This window comes from Crocodylus siamensis, chromosome 13 (genome assembly GCF_052110815.1).
Source record: "Crocodylus siamensis isolate JL-2025a chromosome 13, ASM5211081v1, whole genome shotgun sequence".
In the NCBI taxonomy this organism is placed as follows: domain Eukaryota; kingdom Metazoa; phylum Chordata; order Crocodylia; family Crocodylidae; genus Crocodylus; species Crocodylus siamensis.
This window is the reverse complement of record NC_143407.1, coordinates 9,922,895-9,949,477: the sequence shown is the minus strand read 5'-3', so window position 1 is coordinate 9,949,477 and position 26,583 is coordinate 9,922,895. Positions and strand designations below refer to the sequence as shown.

The following is a 26,583-nucleotide window of genomic DNA, read 5'->3' as shown; positions in this document are numbered from 1 at the left end:
TCATTTTAATTGTGGATTTTGCCATTTTTAAAACAGAGAAAACCAGGATCCCAGATATCATAGTAACAGTGCTCAGCTGGTAGGAGCTGGCAGTGCTCTGCTGCAAAAAGCAGAGCTAATGTTGATTTGTGCCAGCTGGAGACTCAGCCCAGAATCTAAAACTCAGTAACACTATATTATTTCTCAAAGCATCCACAAAACTTTACTTCCCCCCCTCTCCCCTACAATCCTTCAAGCAAGGTTTGTTACAAGCATCAGATTGTGCCCTCATACAGGGACAGCAGCTGCAAACTGCCAAGATCAAGAAATGACATATTCATGCAATACAGCCTTTAGCTTAAGCAGGTTAAAGCAGAAATACTGTTTATCCTTTGCCCACACGCATATGCTTCAGCACTCTGACTCCATTCAAACCATCTTTTTCACCTACGGCATCTCATTCCCTTCACAGTCAGTGTTTTCTGTCGCCCCATAGTCCAACCGAGCCAGCTGCAGTGGATTAAGGAGTTGTTGAGTGATCTGTAAAATTAGATGTGGATTCTTCAGCCTCTAAAGCAAACTGAAATGTGCCCAAGTTGAACAGAGCTCTGCTGAGGGTCCTAATTTAAAACAATAACAACACTTTCTGTGATAAAATCTCAGAGATCTGCAAGAGGAATTTCAGTTTATAAAAAGACCCCACGCACGTTAACAAAACTAATGTTTATTGAAGAGGAGTTTTCTTTTTATTTACACAGTTCAACAGAATGTAAAAGTTCATCCCATACAAAGTTGAGGAGCCCTTTGCTGAGGCCCCAGCAGCACGCGGAACAAGTTTGCCAAATTTTACAGTTGGGTTTTTGTAACACATTTCAGTATCTACACAACACTTTCGACTGACAATTTAAGGCAGAGTCAGTGCACAGTGATAAGTGACGTCTAAGTGCAATTTGGTGTTCGGCCTGATACAAAGAGAAATTAGCAGTATAACTCATGTTCACTCCCATTAGGATATTACAAGACTGGAATTACTGCTGAACGTCTAGTTGGGGAAAAAAAAAGGAGATTGCCTCATGCAAGACTCATGTCTGCAACTTAAAAGAAAAAAGGGGGGGTAAAAAAGCTAGAAGGCATTGGTAATGACTTCAGTTTAGCAGCTAGTAAGAGAATATACAAAGTCAGTAACAAGTTATTAAAAAAAAAAAACAAAAAAACTTTGGCTAGCAAACATAAAAACTCTTATTTTGATAGCAGTAATGCATGGATCCTGGAAATAACACACTTTCCCCCCCTCTAGTGTCGCTAAGAAACCACATGTAGTAGAAAACAAATGTATGTAGGTATCTTTAAGGGAAAACCTGTTACTGGAAGGGGATGACCAACAGGTACAGTGTTAGGGGGAAGATTTTCAAAGGCACCAAACTGCTATTAAAAGCCTACAGAAGTCGGGTGGCTGAACTACCCCTAGTGCTTTGGAAAAAATCCATCTTTAATTTCAAAAGCAATAAAACACAAACTGTATATGGTTTCAAAACACATTCAGAAATTAAATATACACAAGAGATAGCTAATACACAGTACTGTATAGTGATTTTCACAGCAAATCAGCATGAGCTCAAGATGTACAGATTCTCCCTTGTCTTTGGTATATATAAAAAAAAATAAAAAAAAAAAATACACTAGTCCCTTCAATGAAAGGGCTTCTAATACAACTACTGTTTCAATATCTTTTACTCTCAAACTTGTAACAGCTCAGGAGGGTTTTCAACTTAAAAGTTTTAACATAGGCAAAGCAGCTGTTAGGAATTGCAATAAAAAGGCTTAAATAAGATTGCAATAAAAAGGCTTAAATAAGAAACTGGTAACAGCTCTTACCTTTCCAACTGTTTATGAGTATGTGCAGGCAGCTAGAGAACAGGAACTCACTGTGGATCAGCTTCTTTGCAATAACTGTCCACATGCATGCTTTACCCCACAGTAAAAGGAGCTAAGCCATGACGCTCCTAGTTCACAGAAGGTAGAGCTACACCAGTTTAGTTTTCACCTACAGGGAGGTAAGAGCATCCACATGGACAGTTACCATGGAGAAGCCGATGTGCAGCAAAGCCTCGCTCCCCTTCGTTAAGTAGTTCATTTGCACATACCACTTAGGCTAAGTAGACATCCAGGGGCATTCGGGGGAGGTTAAATTCATTCAAAATGGCTGTCCAGTGTCAATTAAGTCAGGATTGGGGGGGGAACACTAGTGGGGGTAGTTGCGGGGGGGAGCCGTGACCCACAAGGGGTGGGAGTGACAGGCATGACCTGTGGGTGGGGTGGGGTCCACTCCCCCACAAGCAAACCTATATCCCCGTGCCTCCTGCCCTACCTCCCACCAGGACTTCCTTGATCAGCTCCAGCAGCAGCTAACACTGATAAAAGCAATTTTACCCCAAGTGGCTTGTAGGACAGTGGCTGAGAGGGCTGGCTGTTCAATTGGGGGGGGGGGGGGGCAGTGAAAAGAGCAACCCCAGGGCTGGGCTTTTCTGGCCTTGGAGCTACTTGGGGAAAGCATACAGAAGTCCCATGCACCGGTTTGACCTAAATTAAGCGAGTTTGATACTGCATAGATCCAAGTTTATCTTAAAATGGGTTCTGCAATTTTTAGACCAGTTTGTATGCATGGAACTTGTGCAGTTACAGGTTCAGACTGACTGCTGGTCCCTGAGACCAGGTCTAAGTGTAAGGTCAGCACAGGAATCAGCTAAGTTTAAATCAGGTGGCCATTTTGAACCCAACTTAACCTCCCCAAATGTCTGTACTTGGCCTTTAGCTACATATTTTGAAATGAGGATTAAAGGAAAATGGATTATAATAGGACACAGCAACTTCCACATCTGAGACGTAAGCATCAATTAGTAAAAAAAAAAAAAAAAAAAAAAAACCTGTCAAGGGCAGGAAAAGAAAGAACTGGCTAAACAGTCTGATCCTACAAACCTTTACTTATGAGAACCTCAACCGACATGAATATTCCCATTGTCGACAAAATGCCATTGCCCGAGTAAAAACAACTCCTGACTTCAGGATCTGCAGAACCCAACTTTATTTAACCTGCTTATGGCAATGGAATGAGACAATTCCTACTACAGCAAAGTAGGAAAATCAGAGTGTGCAGCATTCTGGAAAGCTTTAATAGTTAAAGTTTTTAGACAGAGGATGTTAACAAGATGTCACCACAGTCTTAACTAGCATTTCCGTCAAGCACAACACCTGCATTCAGATCCACCCTCCATTCAACATTTACTCTGTGGCACTTCAATTAAAAAGACTATTCTGGGAATATTCCACAATGCTCTCATAAAAAAAAAAAAAGCTACATCAAAATCCCATTATCTTCCTTTTGCTAGTCTAAAAACCTAGGATACAATACAGCCAATAGCCCTTGGAATACCCTGAGGCATTGCTCTACCTTCTAAACATGGGAGTTATTATATGCTAGCATTCAGCACCAAAAATAGGATGCAACAGGAATTTCAACAGTTTAAGTTGATATGTACTTAAAAAAACAACTTCATTAATTTAAATGCTTTGACAAATTAAAAAACAGCTCCACACAGCTGTGGACCTATAAATTCATTTTGCATACCATGAGTGCAACAACAGCTCCCAAACTGGTGCAAAAAAGAGTGCTCATTGATGCAGAATCTCCCAAATGAGTCTGATCAAGTTAGAGAGCTCCGAGAGGTGTTTAGGCAAGGGAAGGCACTTTGGGGCTCTCACAGAGAGCATCCTGATCATAAAGGAATGTGCTTCCATAAACTACAATAGTAAAAGAGGGGGATTAGGTTCCATGTACTAGGACTTTCTGATGATGTGGGGTAAGAGGTCATCTCCCTGCAAGACTTCAGCCATGGTACAGAAACAACACACAAATGGAAAGGGGAGGTCACTGGACAAGGATTTTTAAATGAACACCTGGAAGAATTTGATGCTTTCTGCCATAACTCACTGCTGCCTAGACACTGCTGTTACATCCTGCTAACAGCTTAAAGGCCACAAAAGTTTACATCATCATCCTTATCTTTGAAGCTGACCAAGACTAGGCAGATATTAGAAGCTGTGAAGAGAGGACAGCAGCAATAACAGGAAGCCCCAAGGTTTGTCCTATTGTACATAGGAATGTATAGCAATGTTCAAAATAAATGGATATGCTTCCTTTCTCCCCATCCCACCTGTTACTCAAGGCCTGCTCCTGTTACTTCCTATGGTTCACTAATCTCTTCTATTACCCACATTGATTACATGTATGCTTCTTCCTCACAGCAGTTGAAGATTCAGCTCGTTTCCATGGATAGGCTGTACCAAAGACGAGTAGACTGTTTCTCCTGTCACTGCTCAGAAAAAGCAAAGCCTTACACAAATTCATAGTTCTAAAAAAAATTAATGGATTGAGGGTCACTGTCTCTGTCTTAGTACCAAAAGTAAAGTGCACCACAACTTGAGGCAATTGAGAAAGAGCTGAAAAATGCTATTGAAGATGCTTCTGAGAAGCACTATAAAAAACAGAACTACAAACTAAGGTTAAGGCAATACAAGTTTTGTCATTATACTACACGGTGATTTACTGGAGTTGTCTACCTTAAGCTTTAATTATTGCTTTAGTTCCTCTGTACTACAGCTCTTAACCATGAGAGAAACACTGCTGGCAGAATTGGCAAGTTAAGTATGTCACACAATGGAGGACTGCTAAAACAGCCTGTGTAAATGCCATAAGCTTCGTGGTGTCACAACAGAAAGGCTCGCTCTCGTGCTCTCTCTCTGTCTCTGATGGACTGAACAATCTGGTAAGGAACCAAACACGAAATCAGAGTCACTCTCTCCAGAAGCAGCAAAATGTTGTTTGCAGCAGAGGTGGTGAGAGCGTTTTGTAGACTTTTCAATGGAGCAGAAAAAGAAATCCAGGTTAACAACAATGGTGTGCAATATACTGAGCTGAACATCTTTTCCAAGAGCTCTAGCCCCCAGGTAAGGTTTTCTTTGAAGGGTACAATCTCAGTACAGAGAAGTAAAATCCAAGGCTCAGAAATAGTCCCAGGTCAAGACACTACTTTCCTGCTTTCATATAGGATGGTATCGCTCCTCGGGCTGTCAGGCCCTCAAAACGTTTGTACGTGTAATTGATGAAAACCCAGTCTTTATTCTTGTAGTCAGTCTCTGGATGATTACTTGTGGCTACTTAAGAGACAAGGAGATAAAGGATTTAATTTCTTCAGACATTAAATGGTACTTATTCTACAGAATATTAGACACAACTGTCTTTAAAAACCCATCACATCCCCAAGTTGAAAAAAATGCTGTTGCCCAGTTCTATTCCTTAGCTGCAATCCAAGAGAAGCACTGGAGTCTATGGGGTTTTTAAAAACCACTCACTAAAACGCTCTAAAAGATCTACCAATGGTCATTCAAAAATGTTTTGTCAAGCAGTCTTTGATTAAAGCAGACCCACTCCAATGACAACATTAAATCTACCACATGGTAAATCTGCATATGTTAAACCTCACCCTCACGTGCCCAGAGGACCACCAGATTCCACCTACACATTTACAAACAGTCATTAGTAACAGCATAGGGACAATCATGATTTTGGGTGTGTATAATTGTGAAGTGTCTCATATATATATATAAAAAAAAAGCAGGCAAGGGCATCAGTGTCACCACCATAAGGGACTTTTGGCTGTAACACTGCCACAATACATATTACACAAGGAAGATAAGTCTGATAAATACAAGTTTTCCTTTCGTTTGTGGGTTTAAGTCCGAAGTTCTCCTTAACACCACCTCTATCTAGATATTACAGTAAAAAAAGCCTGCTTCCACAAGGCCTTGCTTCATACAGATTCCCGTAATTAGACATAATGAATCCTTCCACCAACTTTTCAAGGTCTATCCCTGTTACTGGCTACAGTTTACTCAAAGTCCAGTGCATGGAGCAACTGGCAGGACTGAGCTCATAAGTTACCATTTAGAATCATCTGTAAGTATTAAAAGCATTCTTACCATAAACTTGCTAGTTTAAGCCATTTTTGCACATCTAACTTCAACAGGAAACACTATATTATTGTATATAATAGGTAACTACAGGCTGCAGTCAGGTATTTACCTGTTGGCTTAAGGATATCAGATTCTGGAAATTCATCGAAGTTTGAGGTGTCATCAATGCTTTTAATTTCTATAGGTATTGCAGCAGGCCTCTCTCTGCCAAAAACAACACACTCAGTATTAGATTTTAAGGCAACACATGGCAGGCAATGAATACACTACATTTTGGGAGGGTCTCAAGAACAAGGCCCAAATTTCAGGGAATTTCAGATCAAGTTCTGTATTCCACTTCTCTCTCCCATGCTTGGTTATTACAAAGACCTACTTCCCTGTACATCTGAGTTAGCACTGTTTTTTGGGTTTTTTTTAAACCAATAAAGGAATACTGGCAACAAGTCTACTGTGATTAGATTACCGGCCAGAAAGTTAAACAAGGACTAAGATTTCTGAAAGGATACTGCCCAGCAATATCTTACCTGATATGTTCCCAATCAACCCCTTCAAAGAAAAGGTTAGTTTTGATTTCCTCAACACCAGGTGCACCAATTCTGTGCTCCCATTCACAGCAAAACCTGTATAAAAAGGAATCGTGAAAATAGTGAAGTGTTCCGTTTAGAAAATGCAAGGCATTTATCTATATTTAAGAAGTTATAATTAGAGATACTTAATTATAAGAGTTCTCACGTTAAAAGCAAAATACAAACTCTAAGGAACGTAAAAGCTGAGATGGAAGTGTAGGCTATTTAAGTTTTAATAAAATGTAGGCCAGTAGAGGGCAACAGTACACCAACAAACTGTACAACTATTACTAAGTATTGATCATAGATTAAAAATTATTAGAAACGTTAGGTATGTGATTATGACAGAGGCAAGCAACTGCATAGTCTTTCACAAACAACCTGGCGCACAGTAGAACTTGTGCATAAACTATGCTCTAAATACACTATCAGCTGCACCCCACAGCCAAGTCTGAAGAAAAGCATTTCCGGGAAGTTTGTAGGACAGAATGTATATTCCCTAAACTCTGTCCAAATTTTATTGCATACATCTATCTTGATCTAGATCAGGAAGGAACATCTTGGTGTTGGTGAATGGCTCTCACAGAAAACATGAATGTTGGCAAAGAGCGAAAGAGAATTATCATGTCCTTCATAAAGGCAGTGTGTAAAAGCACAGTGGGCAAATCCCATTTTGAGACATGAGCTTATCTGGATCACCTATAACTGTCCCACCACTCGCAAATGTTTCAAAAACACTTGATGAAAAACCAACAATTCAAATTAAGTAAGAACCTTGCCTGTTTCAGAAACATCCTTTGCCATTGCAAAGAGAAAGTGGTCTATATACAGGCAGTTAAATTATCCTCATTCTTTATTTCTTAGAATTATAAAAGTCAAGTTTCTGCAAAATTCAGAGATGCAGAAAATAGAATTAAGGCATTGGGAGTATGAATCTTGTAGCATTTTGGACATATGAAACATCCTTACTTTACGAAGGAGTTTCAATAATGTAATCCTTTAAGAGATGCAAACTGAAGAAAGCCAGTAACAGTTATGAACTTGAGGAGAAGTTTGGTTGCTGTTTGCCAATTGTTATAAAACCATAAAAAACACATCTCCTTGAATTAAGCAACAGCTTTAAGCACAGACCCTCTCTATTAGGCGTGTTATAAGTCTTTCATACATTCAGGTGAGATAAGGAGTTAGTAATATTTAATAAATAGTATTGGTTAAGCTAGTCATGTGATAACTACTGCCTGGCTGGTACCTTAGAATAAGATCCTTGGCTTTATCAGATATTGGAACTTCTGGAGGAAAGGTGAGAGTCTCTTTCCAGTTCATCACCTTCTTGTATGTTTCTTGAGGGGTCTCAGAACAGAAAGGAGGATAACCTGGAGACGGAGAGAGAGAGGAATTGCTGTCCTGCAAGGTAAAGAATGGTTTGTGGCTACTGAAATCTATACTCAGGAAGGTGTGCAGGAGGACAGACCCAGTGACCGCACATGGGATATTTACGAGATAAAAATTTCGAGTAAAGTGAAGGTGAACAGCAGAAAGTAAAATTGCTTAATGTGAAAGTGTGCATGGAGCCCTAGATCCTCCAACGTACGTGTGCTAAGAAGCCTAGATTCTAAAAGCTCTAAATGTCTAACGTAACAAAATACATAACCAAAGCCACGCGGAAAAGTAGTTATTAGCAGACCAGACATTGCTTCTTACCAATTAACATCTCATACATAATGACTCCAAGCGACCACCAGTCACAAAGCTTGTTGTATCCTGTCTGCATAAATACTTCAGGAGCAATGTAATCTGGAGTACCCACTGTGGAAAAGGCCTGAAAATGAATGGTTTCAGTTACATACTTTTGGAGATTTCTTTTCTACAACAATGGGTATTTATGCTAAACAAAAAAAAGACATAAGGGTCTTTCCAAAAGGAATATCTATACAGGAATCTGCAAAGCAAAGCTGTTTGTGGCCATTTATTTTAGATGTGTGAAGATATTAATGCTTTTATTTGCCTTCGACATTAGAAGCCTTGGAGCCTAACAGCCCTTGTTTCCCCTGGAATGGGACAAATTCTAAGGTGGTCACAGGAAAGCCTTGCTCAGACCTGAAGGCATGGCTTACGTCCATCTCTAACATTTGCATTGCCACTGAACACAAACAGCTGGAAATTCCTCCTCTGGGTTTTTTCTGATAGTTTCAGCTACATATGAACACATGCTCTTTTTCATTAATTCTTCTTGATAGTCACCACTACATGCAGGAGGATGCAAACAACAGTGCTGGTCCACCCATCCCCCCATTTCTCAGGAAGCATCAGTCTCAGGTTGGGATAGCAGGTTCCCAAAAGGCAATGTTATGTCGAAAGTGGCCAAGAACTTTGCTATTTTTAGCCATAGTGGCACCATAAAACCATCAAGCCAGGGGATTCACTAAGTTAAGTGCATTATACACACACACCTTCCAAGTATGGCTTAAAGAGTTTTAAAATGCACTACTGGGTTAATGACAACCATATTTAATATTAAAAAGCCAAGTTGTTTCCATTTCAGAGCTCACAGCTGTGTCTTTCCAGCCAGATGAACTGTACTTACCAACTGACGTCTATTTCTCTTCCAAGTTTCTGCTTTCCTTTTAGAATTCATGTTCTGGAAAGCTAAAGGAGACCAGGACACATGAATGTCACTACTGCTTAATTTTTTTTCCTCCTCCTCCAATTTCTGCCCAAGTCATATATCCTCAAAGTCCAACAGACAGGTAGAGTTACTCCTAGCTCATCAACAGCTTGCAGATCCTATCATTTCGACTCCCAAGTGCCCCACACTGCAGCATTCTAGCTGTTGTGCTCAGCATGCAACTGGCCCTTCCATAAGAAACCCAGCTTTCAGAAGCATTAATTCCACAATCAAAATACTCTCTTCAGGGAGTGAAGGCATTTTTAAAACAAAGATAAATTCTGAGCTCAGTTATACCCCCATAAATCTGCAATAAATCCCAAGCACAACATAAGCTTTACAACAACATACGCTCAAAATCCATCCTTCAGTCTCACTCCTGTAAATTTCCAAAAAGATCCAGTCCTTTCATAGAACTACATAAAAAATTGACATTTCAAGGTTTTGTAATTGCCATACAGACACAGAGGACAGCCCAAATTGGATACTAAGATCTCAAGTGCTTTGAAAAACGCCTTCTATAAAAGTAATATATATTGGGTATAGCCAAATGTACAGTAATTTTACGGTGCAAGTGCTGAAGCTGCAGAGCACGACAGCAGCAAGAGACCCAATACAGGACAACCCTTTCCCTCAGATATACTTGTTGCAAATAAAATTCAAGTGAGAAGTCAGACTCAGAGCCCAAGAGAACAAAGGCTTCACTATCCACAGAAATGAAAGCAGATAAAGTAGCAAGAAAGACGTATTACCAGTCTTTCTAGCACACCTCAACCCTGATCTGAAGGCACTACCTGCAGAGGTGAAAGGTGTTCAGCTTCTACAGCTGAGAAGTGAAAAACAGATTATCAAAGAGCCAGTCAATACTACCTGTACGGGTGAACTTTTTGGAATGGGTGCTCCCTTTCAGTTGGAACTGGATGGCAGCCAAAGTCACACAACTGTCCTGATCACTTGAATTAAAGTGTTTTGATATAGTCAAGACTGACTACTGTTCATAAACATTAAAGTAGGATTCAGGGCCTAAAATCAGGAGGATCTGTTTAGATTAAAGCCCCAGGAATTAACACACTGAAGGTCCAGTTAAAGCTTCCACACCATGGAGACAGAACGGAAAGCATCAGCCTTCCCTACTTTAAACAACACATGTAACTATCTAGTAACTACAGCCACAATGACGAACCGTTTGCTCAGCTGCCATGCTGCAGCCCTTCTTGAGATGAAAACCTATTTGAAAGGCTGATGTGTAAGAACACATATTCCAAAAGTTAAGCCATCACTCAAATGAGGCATGGCAGGGTTTGCCCTATTACCCCGGCATGCAGGTACATAGGTACGCAGGTAGGTAAAATAAAAGAAAAAAAAGTAAATTTAAATAATGTTTCTTTTTTAAAAATAAACCAACATAAAGTTAAAATTTGAAGCTATAATATGCTTATGCCTTAAAAACAGTTTATGGTAATCTACTCAAATCATTTATATTAATTATTCAAGCAGTACATGCTCACTGCTGAGGTCTAAAAGGCAGGCAAAAAAAAACCTCTACTGAGCTGGGGGAAGTCACTGGCTAAACACCTAAAGCCAAAATGATAAAATAGCATTTGACAGCTGTAACCTCTTCTGCAAGGGCAGAGAAGAATTTTATTTCTTCTTCTTTCACTTTGACCTAATTATTGAACTGAACTAAAAGTGGAGAAACCAACTCAGAGTTGGAAAAAAAGCAGGAAAACCTCATTTTCCTCTTCCAATCTATAAAAGTAAACATGAGAGCCTAAGATCTATCAGGTCTAACGTCTTAAAGGAGATGAGCACCGGAAACAATTATATTACATGCTACCTTTCATTTAGAACTAGCTGCTTTGTTCAACAAAGCATGGTTTGGTAATCTCTCTCATAGAGCTAACATATTTAAACATCCTCAGTAAATTAAAACAACTTTCAAAATGCTGTGTTTCACGATCTTAACCAGAGTCTAATTTCTGTCCGACAGCAGCTTGACACAAGACGTAAGATATTAATCTAATATACAAAAAAATTAAGAATATGACTAAACATATGTTAAACTATAGAAATGTGTAAATAAGTATCTATTTACTTGCATCCTTCTGGTTAGCAGAAAAAAAGTACTAAATTTAGCACTGAAGGCACCGTTTGCTAGTCAACATCTTAACAGTTACAAACTAATGAAATGCAACCTTTTTAGGGGAATCAGTACAAATGCAAAACAAGATTAGACTCATTCATTCCAATCAAGGTATCTTCGACTCTTCTTACCCTGGTGATTTAAATCAGGGTGCATTAAATGCAATGAGCCATCATACAGAACAGCAAAGTCTAAGTAACGCAAAATAAAGGTAACTAGCATCTTTTTCCTTCTACTACTGATCACCAAGGTTTGGGAGAACACAGTAGCCAGGTTTGTTTTTGCAGTCTACCCAATTCACTAGTCACCTTCTAATCCACAACAAGGTTCTACACACCTGCGGTATTTTGCAATAGAAGTCAATCATCATAGGATGAAAGAATATAAAATACTGGTACTCATTTCAGAGAACTTACTGAAGTCACTAGGAAGACTGTGGTTCAGGTTTCTGTAGAATTCTGTTCTGTGAGCCTTCTTCAGTCCAGTGCACAGACCAAAATCTGATAGCTTCACATGACCCTGGAGATGGAGACCCAAAAATGTAGAAACAATTTAAGACACAGATCCAAAGAACAAAGCTGTTTCTTTCCAATTATTTCAGATGCCAAAATTCTTCTTGGCTTATGTACTATGTCCTGTTCTAGTATAACTGAAGATGTTGAAACAGCTTAATAATAATAATACATAGCAGACAAGTCAATGCCTGGTCACAGTCCTATTGACCATTTACTCCTGAGTGCGCCAAGGGCACCTTGCATCTTGCAGGATTAGACCCATAATACCTTGAAGGAAGGCATCATGCTGTTTAATAAAACAAACGGCAGTCTCCAAAGGAAGTTCTAGTCCCTCCTGTGCCACAAAAATGAAGGGGTTACGTGTTATGGTACTCCATAATAGATTCAAAAGTCCGCCACAAGTAGAAAGCATTGCAAATATTTTCTAAAAATCTAAATCCTGACTTTGTAGATGTATACGCACTCCCTTATGCCCACGAGGCTACGTTCAATACCAAATATTAATTAGTTTTACCTTGTTTTAGAATTAACTAGGCAGTAAATATTTATTGCTGGTAAACTCCTTCCACACAAATTAAATACTTAGTTTTACTTAGCAATAGGAGGGTGTTGAAATACCCAAACTCCCCAGGTATTACCTGCTGCAAACACCTAGAAGTAACCGAGTAACCTGACCACCCTGAAGAAAGATGCCCTGGTTCTACCAGAGATAAGATCTAGCAAGAGTGAAAAGCTAACGGATCAGTTACAACTCCACATTTAAATGTAAATCGCACTACTCAATATTTGGCAAGCAGTGGCCCAGCAGATGTCAGATCATAAAGGAAGTATATTGGACTAAGGAGGGAGAAACGAAACTGAAAGCGTGCTTTAAAACTGTACTCAGAATAACCAAAAATAGTTCAAAATAACTGCCACAGAGAATCACTCAAAATAAGGTACTGAGAACTCGAGGCTGAGCCGACTTCTGTCATTATCTTTAATGTGCTTGGGGGAAGTAAAACATCAATTTTGCGTGACCTTGAAGAGATTAAGTGGTAGTACCCTATATCACAGTACTGCATATTGAATTTAAGAGGGAGATTAAGATTTACAGTCTCTTTACTGCTACCCAAACATCATCTAGTAGTTAATATTTTGTACCTTACTGTCCAAGAGAAGGTTGTCTGGCTTTATATCCCGATGGATAAAGCCCAGCTGATGGATGGAGTCAATGGCCAGTACAGTCTCCGCTATATAAAACTGAGTCTCTTCTTCTGTTAGGGTATCTTTTTTCATCAGCAGTGTCATCATATCACCTAAAAAAAGCCCACCACCAATTAGCATAAAGTAAATATAAACAGATTCAGCTCTAGCTTCCTACTAATTTTGAAGATATATACCATTAAACTAATGCCACTATTTTCCTTTTCATTAAATTTAGGCTGAGTTTACAAAGAAGCAAATGCAATCCAAGTAATACAAATTCAAGGACTCAAGAAATGCATCTGGTAACACACGAGTAGTAGTCATTTGCATATTTATATTCAAACTCAGTCATCTCTTTAGTTAAAAGCATTTAGCAATGAGACAATGAATATAAAGCTTAACAGGCTTCAGAGAATTTGGGGCAGAGGCCAAAACTACCTGTATACAAGTACAGTCCAATGCTGACCTGATGCGAGACCTCAGCACAATGCAAATAAATAATTTAAAAGCTAGTTAATACAGGTTCTCTCTTTAACATAACATAGTTATCACCCAGCTTTTCTTCCACATGACAGTCAAAAAAAATACAGTGACCACAGGCCATCAACTGGCCTCAACAGCAAATAAGAGTTAGAAATTGGTTTAGTGACATAAACCTAGGGACAGAAATTACACAAACCAGTATAAGTGGCTGGAAACCAGTTCATATCTTGAACACAACAGAAGGTCAGTGCACATAAACCACTTTCAAAATGGCCGAAACTGGTTTAAGATAAGCCTGGAGGGATGTAGATGGACTCAACTGATTTAGGTTAAATCGGTTTACTGAAGTTCTGTCCCAGATCTCCTCCAGATTCAAGGTAACCCTCAGCCCCCCAGCATGCTTTCCACCTCCCCAAACATGCCCCAACCCCCTTTGTGGGGTGGGCAGGCTAGCCTGGCCCAAGCTGTCTGTTCCAGCAAGCAGGGAGGCATGCTCTAGAGCTCCCTGGCCTGGACCACTGCAGGCATCTGGCTGCATTCCCAGAATCAAAAGTGAATGTCTGTTCAGTTCCTTATCAGTTCAGTCTACCCAGCTGAGACTAACCTGAGAAGATTGAATCGATTCAGCCTTAGCCTTTTCGACCCTCTGTACTTAGCAAAAAGTTTTAAGCAGCAATTTTTTAACGTATGAAGACATCCAATTAAAAAGAAATGAACGCAACAGATGCCAAATAGTTTGCATTAATCACCGAGAGACCATCTGCTAAATACTACATTTGGAGAATTAATCAGTTATGGAAATTTAAGAGGTATGTCAAAACAAGTTCACATCTGGAGTATTGCGTTCAGTTTTGGGGCCCCCCACTACAAAAAGGACATGGACAAATTGGAGTCCAGCAGAGGACAACAAAATGGTTTGGAGGCGGGGGATAGGACTTATGAAGATAGACTAAGGGAACTGGGCTTCTTTAGTCTAGAGAAGAGGAGACTGAGAAGAGACTTAAAAGAGAAGAGACTAAAGGAGGGTTCGAAAGAAGATGGAGCTAGGCTATTCTCAGTGGTGGCACATGACAGAACAAGCAACCATTCCCTTGCAGCAAGGGAAGTTTAAGTTAGATATTAGGAAGAATATCATTCATCCATCAGTTAGGTAGTAAAGCACTGGGACAGGCGCTTAGCCAGAGAGGTGGTGGAAGCTCCATTCTAGGGGGTTTCAAAACCCAGCTAGACAAATACTTTGGCTGGGATGATCTAGCTGGGGCTGGTCCTGCTTTGAGTAGGGGGTTGAACTGGATGTGACCTCTGAGGTCCCTTTCAACTTTAACCTTTTATAGTCCTATGATATTTGGATTCATTTAGTTTAGTTTTCATCAACATCAGATACCATATCAGATGACATAAGAGTAACAGATATAGGAAACCTTGCAACAGTCAGCTACTGCTTCGCCAGAAGAAAAGGAATTACTGGAGAGATTACACACTGTGGCCACATGTACACAAGCAGCAGACTGCACAGTTGTTACCGTGCCGTCATTGCATAAGCAATTGACTAAATGACTTCGCAGTACCGTCCCCTCATGGCTTTTTTTCAGACACTACTGCACAGTAGCTCATTCTACTACTACGGCCAACACTATTACGCAGTAGCTTGTTGCTACTGCACAACAGCATCTTGTGTAGATGCATCCAGTCACATCGTACAGTTTTTGCAACTGCAATTTAGTAAGCTTCTTCCATATTTCACTCCCATCAAATTAGAAAATTGTATTACAGCTGTCCTAGACACACACCACTCAATTACCATAAAGTTCAGTTGTGTACAGAGAAATGCCCCTCAAACCAAAGCGGACAGCCACTTACAATTGCATATGCAGTACATGAAGGGCTCAGTGAACAATTATTCACCAGGGCACCCTTGGGAAAAACCAGGAGTAATAGCCACAAACTCCTAGAAGACCATTTCAGGCTCAACATTAGGAAAAACTTCTTCACAGTTAGGGTGTCCAGACTGTGGAATAAGCTCCCTCTAGAGGTGGTGCAATCGGCTACCCTAGAAATCTTCAAGAGGAGACTGGGCAGTCACCTGGCCCCAGCTGTCTTTCCTGCCTAGTGTAGGGGGCTGGACCTGATGATCTTCTGAGGTCCCTTCCAGCCTCGCAATCTATGAATCTGAATCTTACATAAACATTTGTGGTTACAGAATTCTTATCTAGAACAAACTGTGTTATGGCACAATGTCAAGTCAGAAAGCTTTCTTTTTTAGTAATCACGTAATACATCATTAGAATGAAAACTTGCAAGACTCGAACATTCACATACTCTGTACACTATAGTAATTTTGACTTTTTAAAAAGTCAACCTATTCTCAGTTCCCAAAAGAAGATCCCCTAATGGTTATTGCTGCTGCCAGCCTACTAAAAGCAAAAGGTTAGAAAACAGAAAGTACATTATGATTCTAATAGTTGTTAGATGTAAAAGTCTAAGAATTAGCAGATGTTTGACCCAGTTCTCAAACATCTGCAGCTAGCACAATTGTGAAAGAGGGCACACAGAGAATAAACCCATAACCATGGGCCAGGTCCTTCAAGGTACCAAGTAGATCAATTCCCCAAAGCCAGGAGGCCTTAAGAACGGCTCAGTTCCTTACACAATATAGCCCAAGATAGGCAGCAGTTACATGTACAAATATCAGTAACAAAGACAGACAAGGTTGGTTATTGAGGAAGAAGAGACAAAGAACAAAAGTCAAAGTGACCTTTTGTTCTCAACTAATTACCTCCAGGCAGAAACTCCATGATAAGGTAGAGGTTCAGCTTATCTTGAAAACTATAGAACATTTTCACAACCCACAAACTGTCTGCTTCCACTAGAATATCCCGTTCTGCACGGATATGGCCCACCTGGAAATGCATGAATTCAATTAGTTATAAGCCTTACATTTTATCTGATGAATTTTTTTCTCTCCACACAAAAGTAAATTATTCCAAAAGAGAAAATGCAAAATACCAACCCCCCACCAAAAAACTGTCAAATTTCCAACAGCAGAAATTGAAACATCATTGCACCTCAATATTTTTAGGTAGAAAATACTGCATCAAGCTTAAAAGAAAGAGCCAGAATCCTTGAATATAGGCCACTGCCATTCATCCACTTTCTTTTTTAAGATACTTACTGAATTCCTTAGACCAGGGGTTCCCAACCTTTTTTATGTTGTGGACGAACAAACTGTTGACTGGAAGTGATCAGCATACTGTGGGCAGGCAGCCAACCCTTTTATATACTCAGTATGGGGAAAAAAAAAAAAAAGAAAAAGGGGGTTGGCTGCCAGTCCGCAGTATGGCAGTCACTTCCGGACTGGCAGTCAAGCCAACCGGCCTGGGGGTTGGGAACCCCTACCTTAGACCACTGGCTGACTCCTCAGCACACAGATTTGCAAACTATTTCTATTCTAAGACTTCCATTGCGAGAAATCTACAGGAGGATTTTCCTTTAAGAATTACAGAAAGTTTTTCAGGTGCAAAATATCTATTAGCCTCAATGATGCTCCAATGACACTGGAATACTTAAGAGTTCTCTTTGTGGATTGTTTTAGATATGCAAATGTTTCTGGAATTAAATAAGACCCTGACTTAATAGGAAAAAATACTGCTGTTATCATAAATTCTTGTGCTGTTTGTATTGCATGAGTGTCTACACAAGGAGTTATATCAGTAAGACTTAAAGAAGTAAAATTACATTAGATGAGCTGTGCCAGAAAGCTTCCCTGTGCAGATAAGCCACAGGGTGATTTAGGTTAGAATGGTTCTATAGACAGTACTTACATAAGACACTAGCTATGACTCCTTTAACTAGAAAAAAAGGGGGAAAAACTCAGGTCTATAATTTAGCACTCATCCAAGCTAAGGAACTTTGTTTTGAGCTCTAAAATGTGAGTCCAGCTAAAATGATTCCTAACAGTTTAGCAAGCCTGCATAACCACAACCAACCCATGCTAAAAGCATCTTTAACTAGAATTGTATTAAAAAAAAAATGAAGTTTAAACATTTTGTCTTTAAAAAAAAAATCTTGGAACAACATCATATTGAAATCTAATCATTTTAACATGGAATAAAGTATCTCCAGATTCCTGGACAATTTTCATCCTAACCTTTCCTCATTTTAAAAAATGAAACAAACTTTCTGATCTGGGTATGAAAGAAACAGAAAAAAAAAATACTACTTGCGGGAGGGGAAAGAAGACTAGTCTCACTGAAAGCACAGAAGTAAACAAGAGTAAGATTCCCCACCCTTTCAATCTCTTTCAGTTATGGTAATTTCCTGTGTTAATTGTAACTCATAGTTAAAACAGAGGGAAAAGTAACTTTCTAACCTGAGTGCATCCTTTTAATGTCTGGTCTACAATTGCTTTTAGAAAAAGGTATAGCAGAAAAGCACAGACTCTTCACCTGTTAACACTGAACTACCCTGAACAGCTCATTTATTCTTGCTACTTATGTGACTAGTTCCACCGACTCCAATGGAACTACCCACATGAGTAACTGAGCAAGAAGGTCAACACATGACCACTGGCCTTACTGGCAATTTATGGTAATGTTCCTAGCACTGAGCCCACAAGGAGAATTTGCTGTTGGTGCTGAACAAGGACTGACTTCCGGCTTAATCTGAAGATTTTATCGATGTGCTCACACACTTGATGGTAAAGAGAGATGTGCAGTATCACAGGATGTAGTAAAAAAGAATATAATCTGTTATAATCAGGAAGTAAGCTCTTGATCATGAAAGCTTATAGTTAGTCTATCATGTGCATTTCTACTCTGCCTTCTGCTACCTCACTATACTAAGTTACAGTTACTCCTATGTCCCCTTCAAAGTGGGGAAACCGTTACTTTAAAGCCCAATTTCCAGTCTTATTCCACATCAGAATGAAATGCTTTTTGGGAAAAGCTAATACAATTGTAGCATCCATTAAATGACAGCTTAAGTTGTTTTAAGCATATAAACAAATCTAAACTAAGTACATGTATATTTTAATAAATACAGATATTAGTACATCTATATAATCAATCACCAACATTATAATTATTTACTTCCCCCACATCCCCATAAACATTATCAGAATTTTTTAAAGATGAAAATGAGGTGGGGGGAGACTTGGACAAGCTGTAAAGTTTAAATCAAAAGGCTAAAATGTTCAAAGGCAGCCTAGGGAAAACTGGGCATTCAAATCTCCAGTGTAACCTGAAAAGTCTGTGAGGGTGGCAGTGTTAGAAGAAGAAAATGAACACAATTTTTAGCTTGCAAAACTATATTGCAATTACCCCTTAAATTTAGACCCACTATTGTCATGCAGTAATTAAAATTTACAAATGGAACAGAAAAAGATTTGAAGGAGGAAAAATGCAACACTACTTAATAATATCATTCACCTGCTCTTTTTCAAGCATGTCCGCCTTGCGTAGTATTTTCATTGCATACACGTGCCCTGTGTCTTTCTTCTGGACAAGCCGTACCTATACGTTGTGAAAAAAAAAAAAAGACACGAATATATCCTTCCTATGGAAACTTCCTCCTGCCCCCTCCCCAGTGTTGTTTTCAGAGCATTCCGAGTACTAAATGCTCAACAGAGACAAAGTTCTTTGGGCAAATCCAATATCTTGTATTAGACCAACTCAAACAGTTGAAAAAAAATCCTTCTTCGCAAGCTTCCAGGTACAAATATCTTTCAAAGAGTATTCGTACCCAAACGCTTGCAAAGAAGGATTTTTCCAACTATCTGAATTGGTCTAATACAAGATATCAGATTTACCCAAAAAACCTTGACTGCCTGTGTCCTTAGATAAACACGGCTATGACCTATACCCGTAAAACAAACGGTTCAGTTTTGTTTTGAAAAGTAGCATCAGATGCAGAAAAGAGCATCTGATGGCTCATGGTACGGTAATGAAATACAGAGCACACTAGTTCTAGGACAACAGATCATTGTAATAAGGCTGATTCCTTCTGATGGCATTTGGCAGCCTATATGAAATGAACTGGATGGTCTAAATGCTGTTTGGCAGGCAATTTTCTCCAGCATTTAAGTGCAGTATAACTAGCCCCTCAGCTATCATTGCACCCTCCACACTAGCCCTACAAATCTAGGGTTAAGGTATTTCAGCAATACCACATGAAGAACCTGGCAGGCTGCTATCTATCTACCTCTTCTGTAGATAGAACTTTAACATACAGGTTTGTCAACCATTACTAGAATTATATGCTTTTAAAATATACATAAGCACCGACTTAAAAATGGCATAAAAGCAGACTCAATGCATGTCAAATTCTAAACCATCAGCAGCTATTTTCATGTCATTTGCCTTCAAACTGCGTATACTGATTTAAGGCCTTTCAATGCATTCTAGTCCTTATTATGCTAGTACTTTTATACAGCAGTCATGTTTTTCCTGTTTTTACCTCTCCAAATGCTCCTCTGCCTATTACTTTTAAAGACTCAAAATCTTCCAAGCCGAGCCTTGTTCTCTTTAGGCGAAGGAACTCGGTTTCCTTTTGGGCATGTGCTGATCTCCTAAGTCTCTTCTAGATTTTGTTTACAAAGAGAAAGAGAATGAGAGTCACATGGTTAGTCTAAGTTTCTTCCGTGAACACCCCCACCGATCTTCATAAACAAATTAAAACTACTATAATCATTAGTTCTCGATCAGAAAGCTTGTTTTCTTGAAGTCATTACCTCTTCATCCTTTAAACCTTCCTCATCCATCAACTGTTCTAGTTTCTTTTGTCTGAAACAGGAAACACAATTATAAGGAATGTTCAGTTCTTCAACAATGCTAAAAAAAAAAAAAAAAGCACATATACTTTTAACATGGGAGTGTTATCTTGAACAAAAAGCTAAGAGTTTGGAAGTCTGGATCCTCATGTTCTGTTCCTAACTTACCCAGCATCAAACCAATCATGAAATTCCAACCTCTCTGCTTCAGTTTACCCATTCATACATAAAAGGGTGTATTTATATAGATTACAGATGTGTAGACAACTGACGTCTATTGCACATTCACAGACTCACAGAAGTTTAGGGCTGGAAGGGACCTTGCGAGATCATCAAGTCCAGCCCCCCCCGCTCTGAGCAGGAAAGTCACCCGGAGTCAAATAACTCCAGCAAGGTGTGCGTCCAGTCTCCAAAAAATGTCCCTTGAAATAAGGCAATATCAAAGTGAAAAAAATAGATTTACAGATGCTTTTCAGAGTTAAGCCAATAGCAAAATTACTATCAGAAGTCCAATTTCACCATCTTCCCTCTGATTTTGCTAAACTAAACCATCTATCTGAAATTTCACATACCTTAATTTATCAAAGGTGATCTATGGTTATCCTTAACCAAGATTCCAGAGGTATGAGCTCAATTTCTAGCTCTGCCAATGATTTCTTGCATCACATGAGGAACACACTTAGGCCTAGATTTGGTTTATTATTGAGAAAGAAGTTACCCTCCTCAACTACACAAAGTTACTTAAATCGGTCCCTCACCGATTTAAAAAGGAGTTCAGAACCTAAACTCCTTCATGGATCTGGGTCTTGCCTTCTCCGTGCTGCAGTTTGCCATCAATAAAAGGCATAAAATAGATTCCCTACCAGAAAGGATAAATTCATTTATTTTTGCAAGATGCTGAGATACTAGGGAGGTGGAATGCATCCTGCCTGAATTGGTATTAGTGATTCTCCCCACCTTACTGTATTCATATGCATTTACAACTTGAATTCCACCTGACTTCTCAGGGCAAAGGAGGCTGTAGCCTACTTTTGTTCAGATTTAGACATTACAGATGCCAAGGAGAGTTCCCAGAACAAAGCACATTGCAAATTTCTTTATGAATTTTTCAGTGCGTATACTGTTGATTCAATAAAGAACTTCTGTCATTTTTTGCAAGTCATTCTTTGCAAGATCCTCCTCCTGCTTCCAGTACCACTAAGAAACTGCTGAGTTATGATAACATTTTAGGCCAACATGTCTATATCACCCCTACTGAAACTGCTTTCCCGTTATTTGCCTACCATCCTTCACATACAGGCAGTTCACATGAAGTAACTCATAGATCAAACAGTGTTGACGCAGTTCTACTTTATACCCAAAGGTGAGTTTTTCCTTCCATCTCATTCTGATAGGACATGGAATTCAGATTTAAGTGTGCAATCATAAATAATCACGTTCACAATGCAAATCTAATGAATGTGTATGCACACAAATCTTCATCTTACAGAGAGAAGGCCGCTTTATAGCAAGGCTTTGGAAGTAGGGTAGATAACACAAAGCAGAAGGAATCACACATGAAATGTGAGCAAAGCCACTGAAACTCCTGATTTAGACTGAATCTAAAAATTATTCATTACTGGCACTAAAAAGCTCATAGATAACCCAGCCTTTATTACCTCAATATTTCCGGGGGGGGGGGGTCAGTACCTGTTTTACTTTTGTCATTGAGCATTTCATAATGATTAAGTTAGCTTTTTCTGTCATTAAATTACAAGTGAGGGAATCCTCAGCCTTTCTGAAAGTTATAGTTAGAGAACCCTTTTTTGCCAAAAGGCTGCATTTTACACGTGCCACTGCAACCAATGATAGCTGAGGGTACTCAGCATCTTGGAGGATCAGGATTTCTGAAGATTATTAATGAATAGTTCATCACTCATTACTTAACAGCTCTTTTTAGACTCCTTTTGCATACACATTTAAAATGCTACAAAACAAGCTAAACTTTTTCTGTGGCTTCTGAGCACCTCTGAAGAGATTAATACCCTTTGATTATCAGTATTTAAGTCACATTTTATGACATAAAATGAAACTTGGTCACTATGATCTCTTAAAGCTACAAAGGTTTTACAAGGGGAATTAAAAAAAAAAAAATCAAGATCAAAAGTAGATGGTGTATTTTTAGGGGCTGAAGTTGTTCTTTACTACTTACATGAATTTTTTAATATCATTTAGTTTTAAAAAGATGCCTTACCCCCATTTTTCCTCAATTTAGCCTCAACCATATGGCTTTTTTATAAAACCTGGTCTAACAAACTGCTGGATTTAAGACAAAATATGCAGAATTGCAAGGATACTCTGTTTTAATTTATAATGTTCTCCAGCTAAACATTTTTGCACTGTTTAATTTTGAGCCCTTTCAGCAAGTACTTTGCTCATCAGAGCCCCTAAAATATCACCATGGTTATGATAATACTAAAGTAAGTTGCATTTAAGCCACAATGTAGGAGAATAAATGTTTACAGGGAAGCTCCCATTAAACAATTCCACTAATAATATCCTCTCCCTTCTATAGAAACGCACTTATCTCCTCCACCCTAAAACAGATTTTACCTCATTTCCCGTTCTTCGTGCTGTGCAATGAGATTGCTATAGAAGTTTTCTAACGTCACTTTTGTCATCGTAACTCGTTCCTTGGTGTGGTTACTCATGGATGAGCAGGGTGTTGGACCCGTCATTGCCATTGCTACTAGGAAGGGAAAAAGAGTGAGAGGCAAAATATGCTTTAAATTGAATGTGCATTTGTAAAGATGTTTCACTACATTAGAAGTTGGAACTAAGAATTGAGATTGAGTGGAGATATTAATATGATATAAAGCGTTAACAGAATAATTAAAGGAGCTAGACAAATGATCTGTCACCAGGAAACATCAGCAAGAGAGACAGAGCAGGGAAAAATAGTACAAAATTAAAAGGTACATGTCAAACTTCCTGTTTTTGAACAATGAACTGAAACAAGAGGGAAGGAAACTTGACAAACATTATGCCTGAAAACCACATTTTGAGGCAGTATTGCAGATGTTTTGTACTACTCCCAAAACATCTCACTGCCTTTTATAAATGCTAAGAACGATAGAATCTGCCAAGATACTTAATCCAAGAGCCCTCCTTCCTTTGACCTGTACAGAAAGAGGATAAGAGGATACCTTGAGATTTGTTACATGCTGCTCTTCCCTACTATGAAATGTAGTAGGAGCCAAGCTGTTAACAAACGAGCTTGTAGAATATCTGAAGGAAAGCAACTTTCCTTAATTGTATTTATTGTCTTCCATTTTAATGGAAATTTGCCCAAGACAGCCTGCCAAAAACCATATGGATTCGTTTTAAAATACATCTGAACTTAAAACAAGGATACCAGAAAGTTTAATTTCCCTAAACCATGGTTTGAATGCTCTCTGAAAATTAAGACGTACATGAAGGCGAGGCAATTCCATATTCTGGCTCAAATTCAGGACAGATCTACATCACCTCAATTTGCCTGTTGTATGGCGCTTCATAAAATGCAAAGCATACAACATGCAAAACTGTATTTATATTAAGGGTTTCTGGTGATAATAAAACCCACAAGAACAACATTCAAGTGGCTGGTACGTATCACTCAGAATCGGAGAAGAACTGAGAGACACAATTCAGATATACTTGCCCATTTATATCACTTGGCACTGACAAGATTGTAGTACATCATTATTTGCTACCTTCCCAAGAGCCTTTTTGAATAGGGCACCTTTGCTACAAAGAGCCATTTAACATCTAACACGTTTCTGTGCATCTTTTTTCCCCGAAGAGAAGAGGCCACCTGAACACTGTTGAGAAGTGTTAGCCGTATTTGCGAAGCTAAGCATTTTATTTAAGAAAACAACACCTCCAAGTGACACTGCATGAGTTAGTCATGGCAGATTCTCCCCTTACAGGACAATACAAGAGCCGACAGATCAGGTATCCATGTGCTGTAAGCACATTTAAATCCTGCTCATTAGTTATGCAGCTAGTTCCCATTTCCCAGAGAAGAGGGTACAAAAACCACCCAGGGAAAAGCAGGTGCCAGGAGGCATGAAAAGAAAGGGGGGGAGGGGAGACAGGCAAGTAACTCATACAACTGCAACGATGCCGATGGCAAATTTGGCAGAAGTCCTCGTTAGCTAATGCCACGTTCTTGACAGATGCTACCTTCAGAAAGCAAGAAAACGAGCGTGCCCCAAACAGGCCAGTGGCAGAGGTTGCATTTGACCGCGTCAATCTCGGTACAAAAACACCCCGGGATCAGGGCGTCCACGCGGCACTCTGCCCATCAGGGATGAAGCGAGCGGCCAAGCGCACGGCTGCCTGTCTGACATCGATTCAATCGGGATGACCGCGCGGATGTCCTGGGACAGATGGTCAGCGGTCGTCGCCAGTACAGTTTAGAGGGCGGTTCGGAGAGGGACGGTCCTGCCTCAGGCAGGGGGGTGGACTAGACTGTGGGTCGCAACCCAAAAGTGGGGTGCAAAAATCGGTGTGCAAAAATGCATGAAACAAGCTTTAACAAGGGATTCTCCTTTAAAGGAAAAAAAACGAAGGGAGGCAAAACAGGATGGGGGGCGCGAGCAAGGGCCCTGTCCCGGGGAGTACTCCTGGGGGGCAGGGCCCTGTCCGGGCCGGGGCACACGGAGAGCTCCCCAGAGGACAGCAGAGGCCGGGGGGAAAGGGGGGACTTACCTCAGCGGGAGGGCGGCCGCACTCGCCCCTCACACGACGGAAGACGCGTCCCCTCGCGCCGGGCCCGCACGCGCCCGCAGCCGGCACGGACGGCGACCCGCGCGGGACAAGCGCCCCCAGCACCCGAGCACCGCGCGCATGCGCCGCTGGGAGACGGCCCCTTCCCGGGTGGGGGGGGGGCTGCCCCGCGCATGCGCACGCGCCTCCGGTCTCCGGAGCTGGATGCGGAAGTGCGGCGCTGTGCGGGGCAGGGCCGCTCAGGTTGATTTAACCTGGCAGCCCCAGCAGGCGTGGGAGGCTGGCGTCCTGTGGAGGGTTTGCATAGATAAATGCATGAGTTTCTTAAAAAAAAATGTAATGAATCATGTCTCCTATGAGGGCCAACCAGGAATAGCACATGCACAGAGCAGGGGTCACCTCCTATCCCCAGAGGTTACAGTCAGACAAGGGTCTGTGGGTGCATCTGATCTTTTAGTAGACCAACACAAATTTTTTTCCAACTATCTAAAAGAGATCAGATGCATTCAAAAACCCTTGTCTGCCGATGTCCTTAGACCAGGGGCAGGCAAAATGCAGCCTGTAGGTTGGATGCGGCCTGCAAGGCTATTCTATCAGGCCCATGGGACCCCTAAAAAATTTAGAAAATCAATATTTATCTGCTCCTGGCTGCCTGTCATGCGGCCCTCGATGGCTTGCCAAAACTCAGTAAGTGGCCCTCCACCCAAAATAATTGCCTGCCCCTGGCGTGGAGTGAAAGACTTGTAAGAACCCAGACACTGGAAAAGCATGAAACTCCTGCTCATCTTAGATCAGATGCTCTGCACTCTCATTTGTACCCAAATCTGAAAGATCACAAATGTGTTAATAAAAAAACCTCAGTAAGCAGCCCTCCACCCAAAATAATTGCCCACCCCTGCCTTAGACCAACACGGCCACAACCTACACCCCAGTAGGCGATGGGTATAGCACACATCGCGGGAGCCGTTAGCTGTGTTACTCTGAAGTGGAGCACAGGGTAGAACAGGTTGGCACCCTAGAGACTAACTGGTGCTGAAAGTCATGGGCTTTTGTCGGCAGCGGCCTACTTCATGAGCACAGCTGGAAGGAGACAAGTCCTAGTTGGGCCTCAAGTTTATCAGTGCAAACTGGAGGGCTAGAAATGCACATTAAAAGAATAAAGTTCGCAAGCTTGACTGTGAGAGCGGATGTTAACAAATTGAAACGTCACAGCACTCAGTAGAAATATTAGAGTTGGCAACACTGGAAAAATGCCTCTTTAAAATATTGGAAGCTGGGGTCCTGGTATGTGAAATTTCAGATAGATGGTTTAGTTTAGCAAAATTAAAAGGAAGATGGTAAAACTGGACTTCTGATAGCAATTTTGCTATTGGCTTAACTCTGAAAAGATCAGCATCTCTCCATGAATCTAATTTTTCACCTTGATATTGCCTTATTTCTAAGGACATTTTGCTGGGGTTATTTGACCCCAGCCGTCATTCCTGCCTAGAGCAGGG

At 40.3% G+C, this 26,583-nt stretch overlaps 1 protein-coding gene across 3 annotated transcripts; it reads right to left on the bottom strand.

Annotated features, from left to right (window-relative positions):
• Window positions 1-1,634: 1,634 nt before the first annotated feature.
• Window positions 1,635-25,210, bottom strand: STK38 (serine/threonine kinase 38). Of its 3 annotated transcripts, none has more exons than XM_090025924.1 (14): window positions 25,070-25,210; window positions 22,928-23,060; window positions 20,297-20,348; window positions 20,023-20,145; window positions 18,996-19,079; window positions 16,346-16,469; window positions 13,042-13,196; window positions 11,800-11,902; window positions 9,160-9,221; window positions 8,277-8,394; window positions 7,825-7,948; window positions 6,534-6,629; window positions 6,119-6,213; window positions 1,635-5,193 (listed from the first exon to the last, which is right to left on the bottom strand). In XM_090025924.1, the coding sequence occupies exons 2-14, from the start codon at window positions 23,056-23,058 to the stop codon at window positions 5,063-5,065; spliced, it is 1,398 nt and encodes a 465-aa protein (XP_089882050.1). In that variant the 5' UTR covers window positions 23,059-23,060; window positions 25,070-25,210; the 3' UTR covers window positions 1,635-5,062. The 3 variants fall into 3 exon arrangements, with proteins under 3 accessions (XP_089882050.1, XP_089882052.1, XP_089882051.1); XM_090025926.1 differs by having other exon boundaries at window positions 1,635-5,190; XM_090025925.1 differs by having other exon boundaries at window positions 22,928-23,063; window positions 25,070-25,209.
• Between the last annotated feature and the right edge of the window lie 1,373 nt (window positions 25,211-26,583).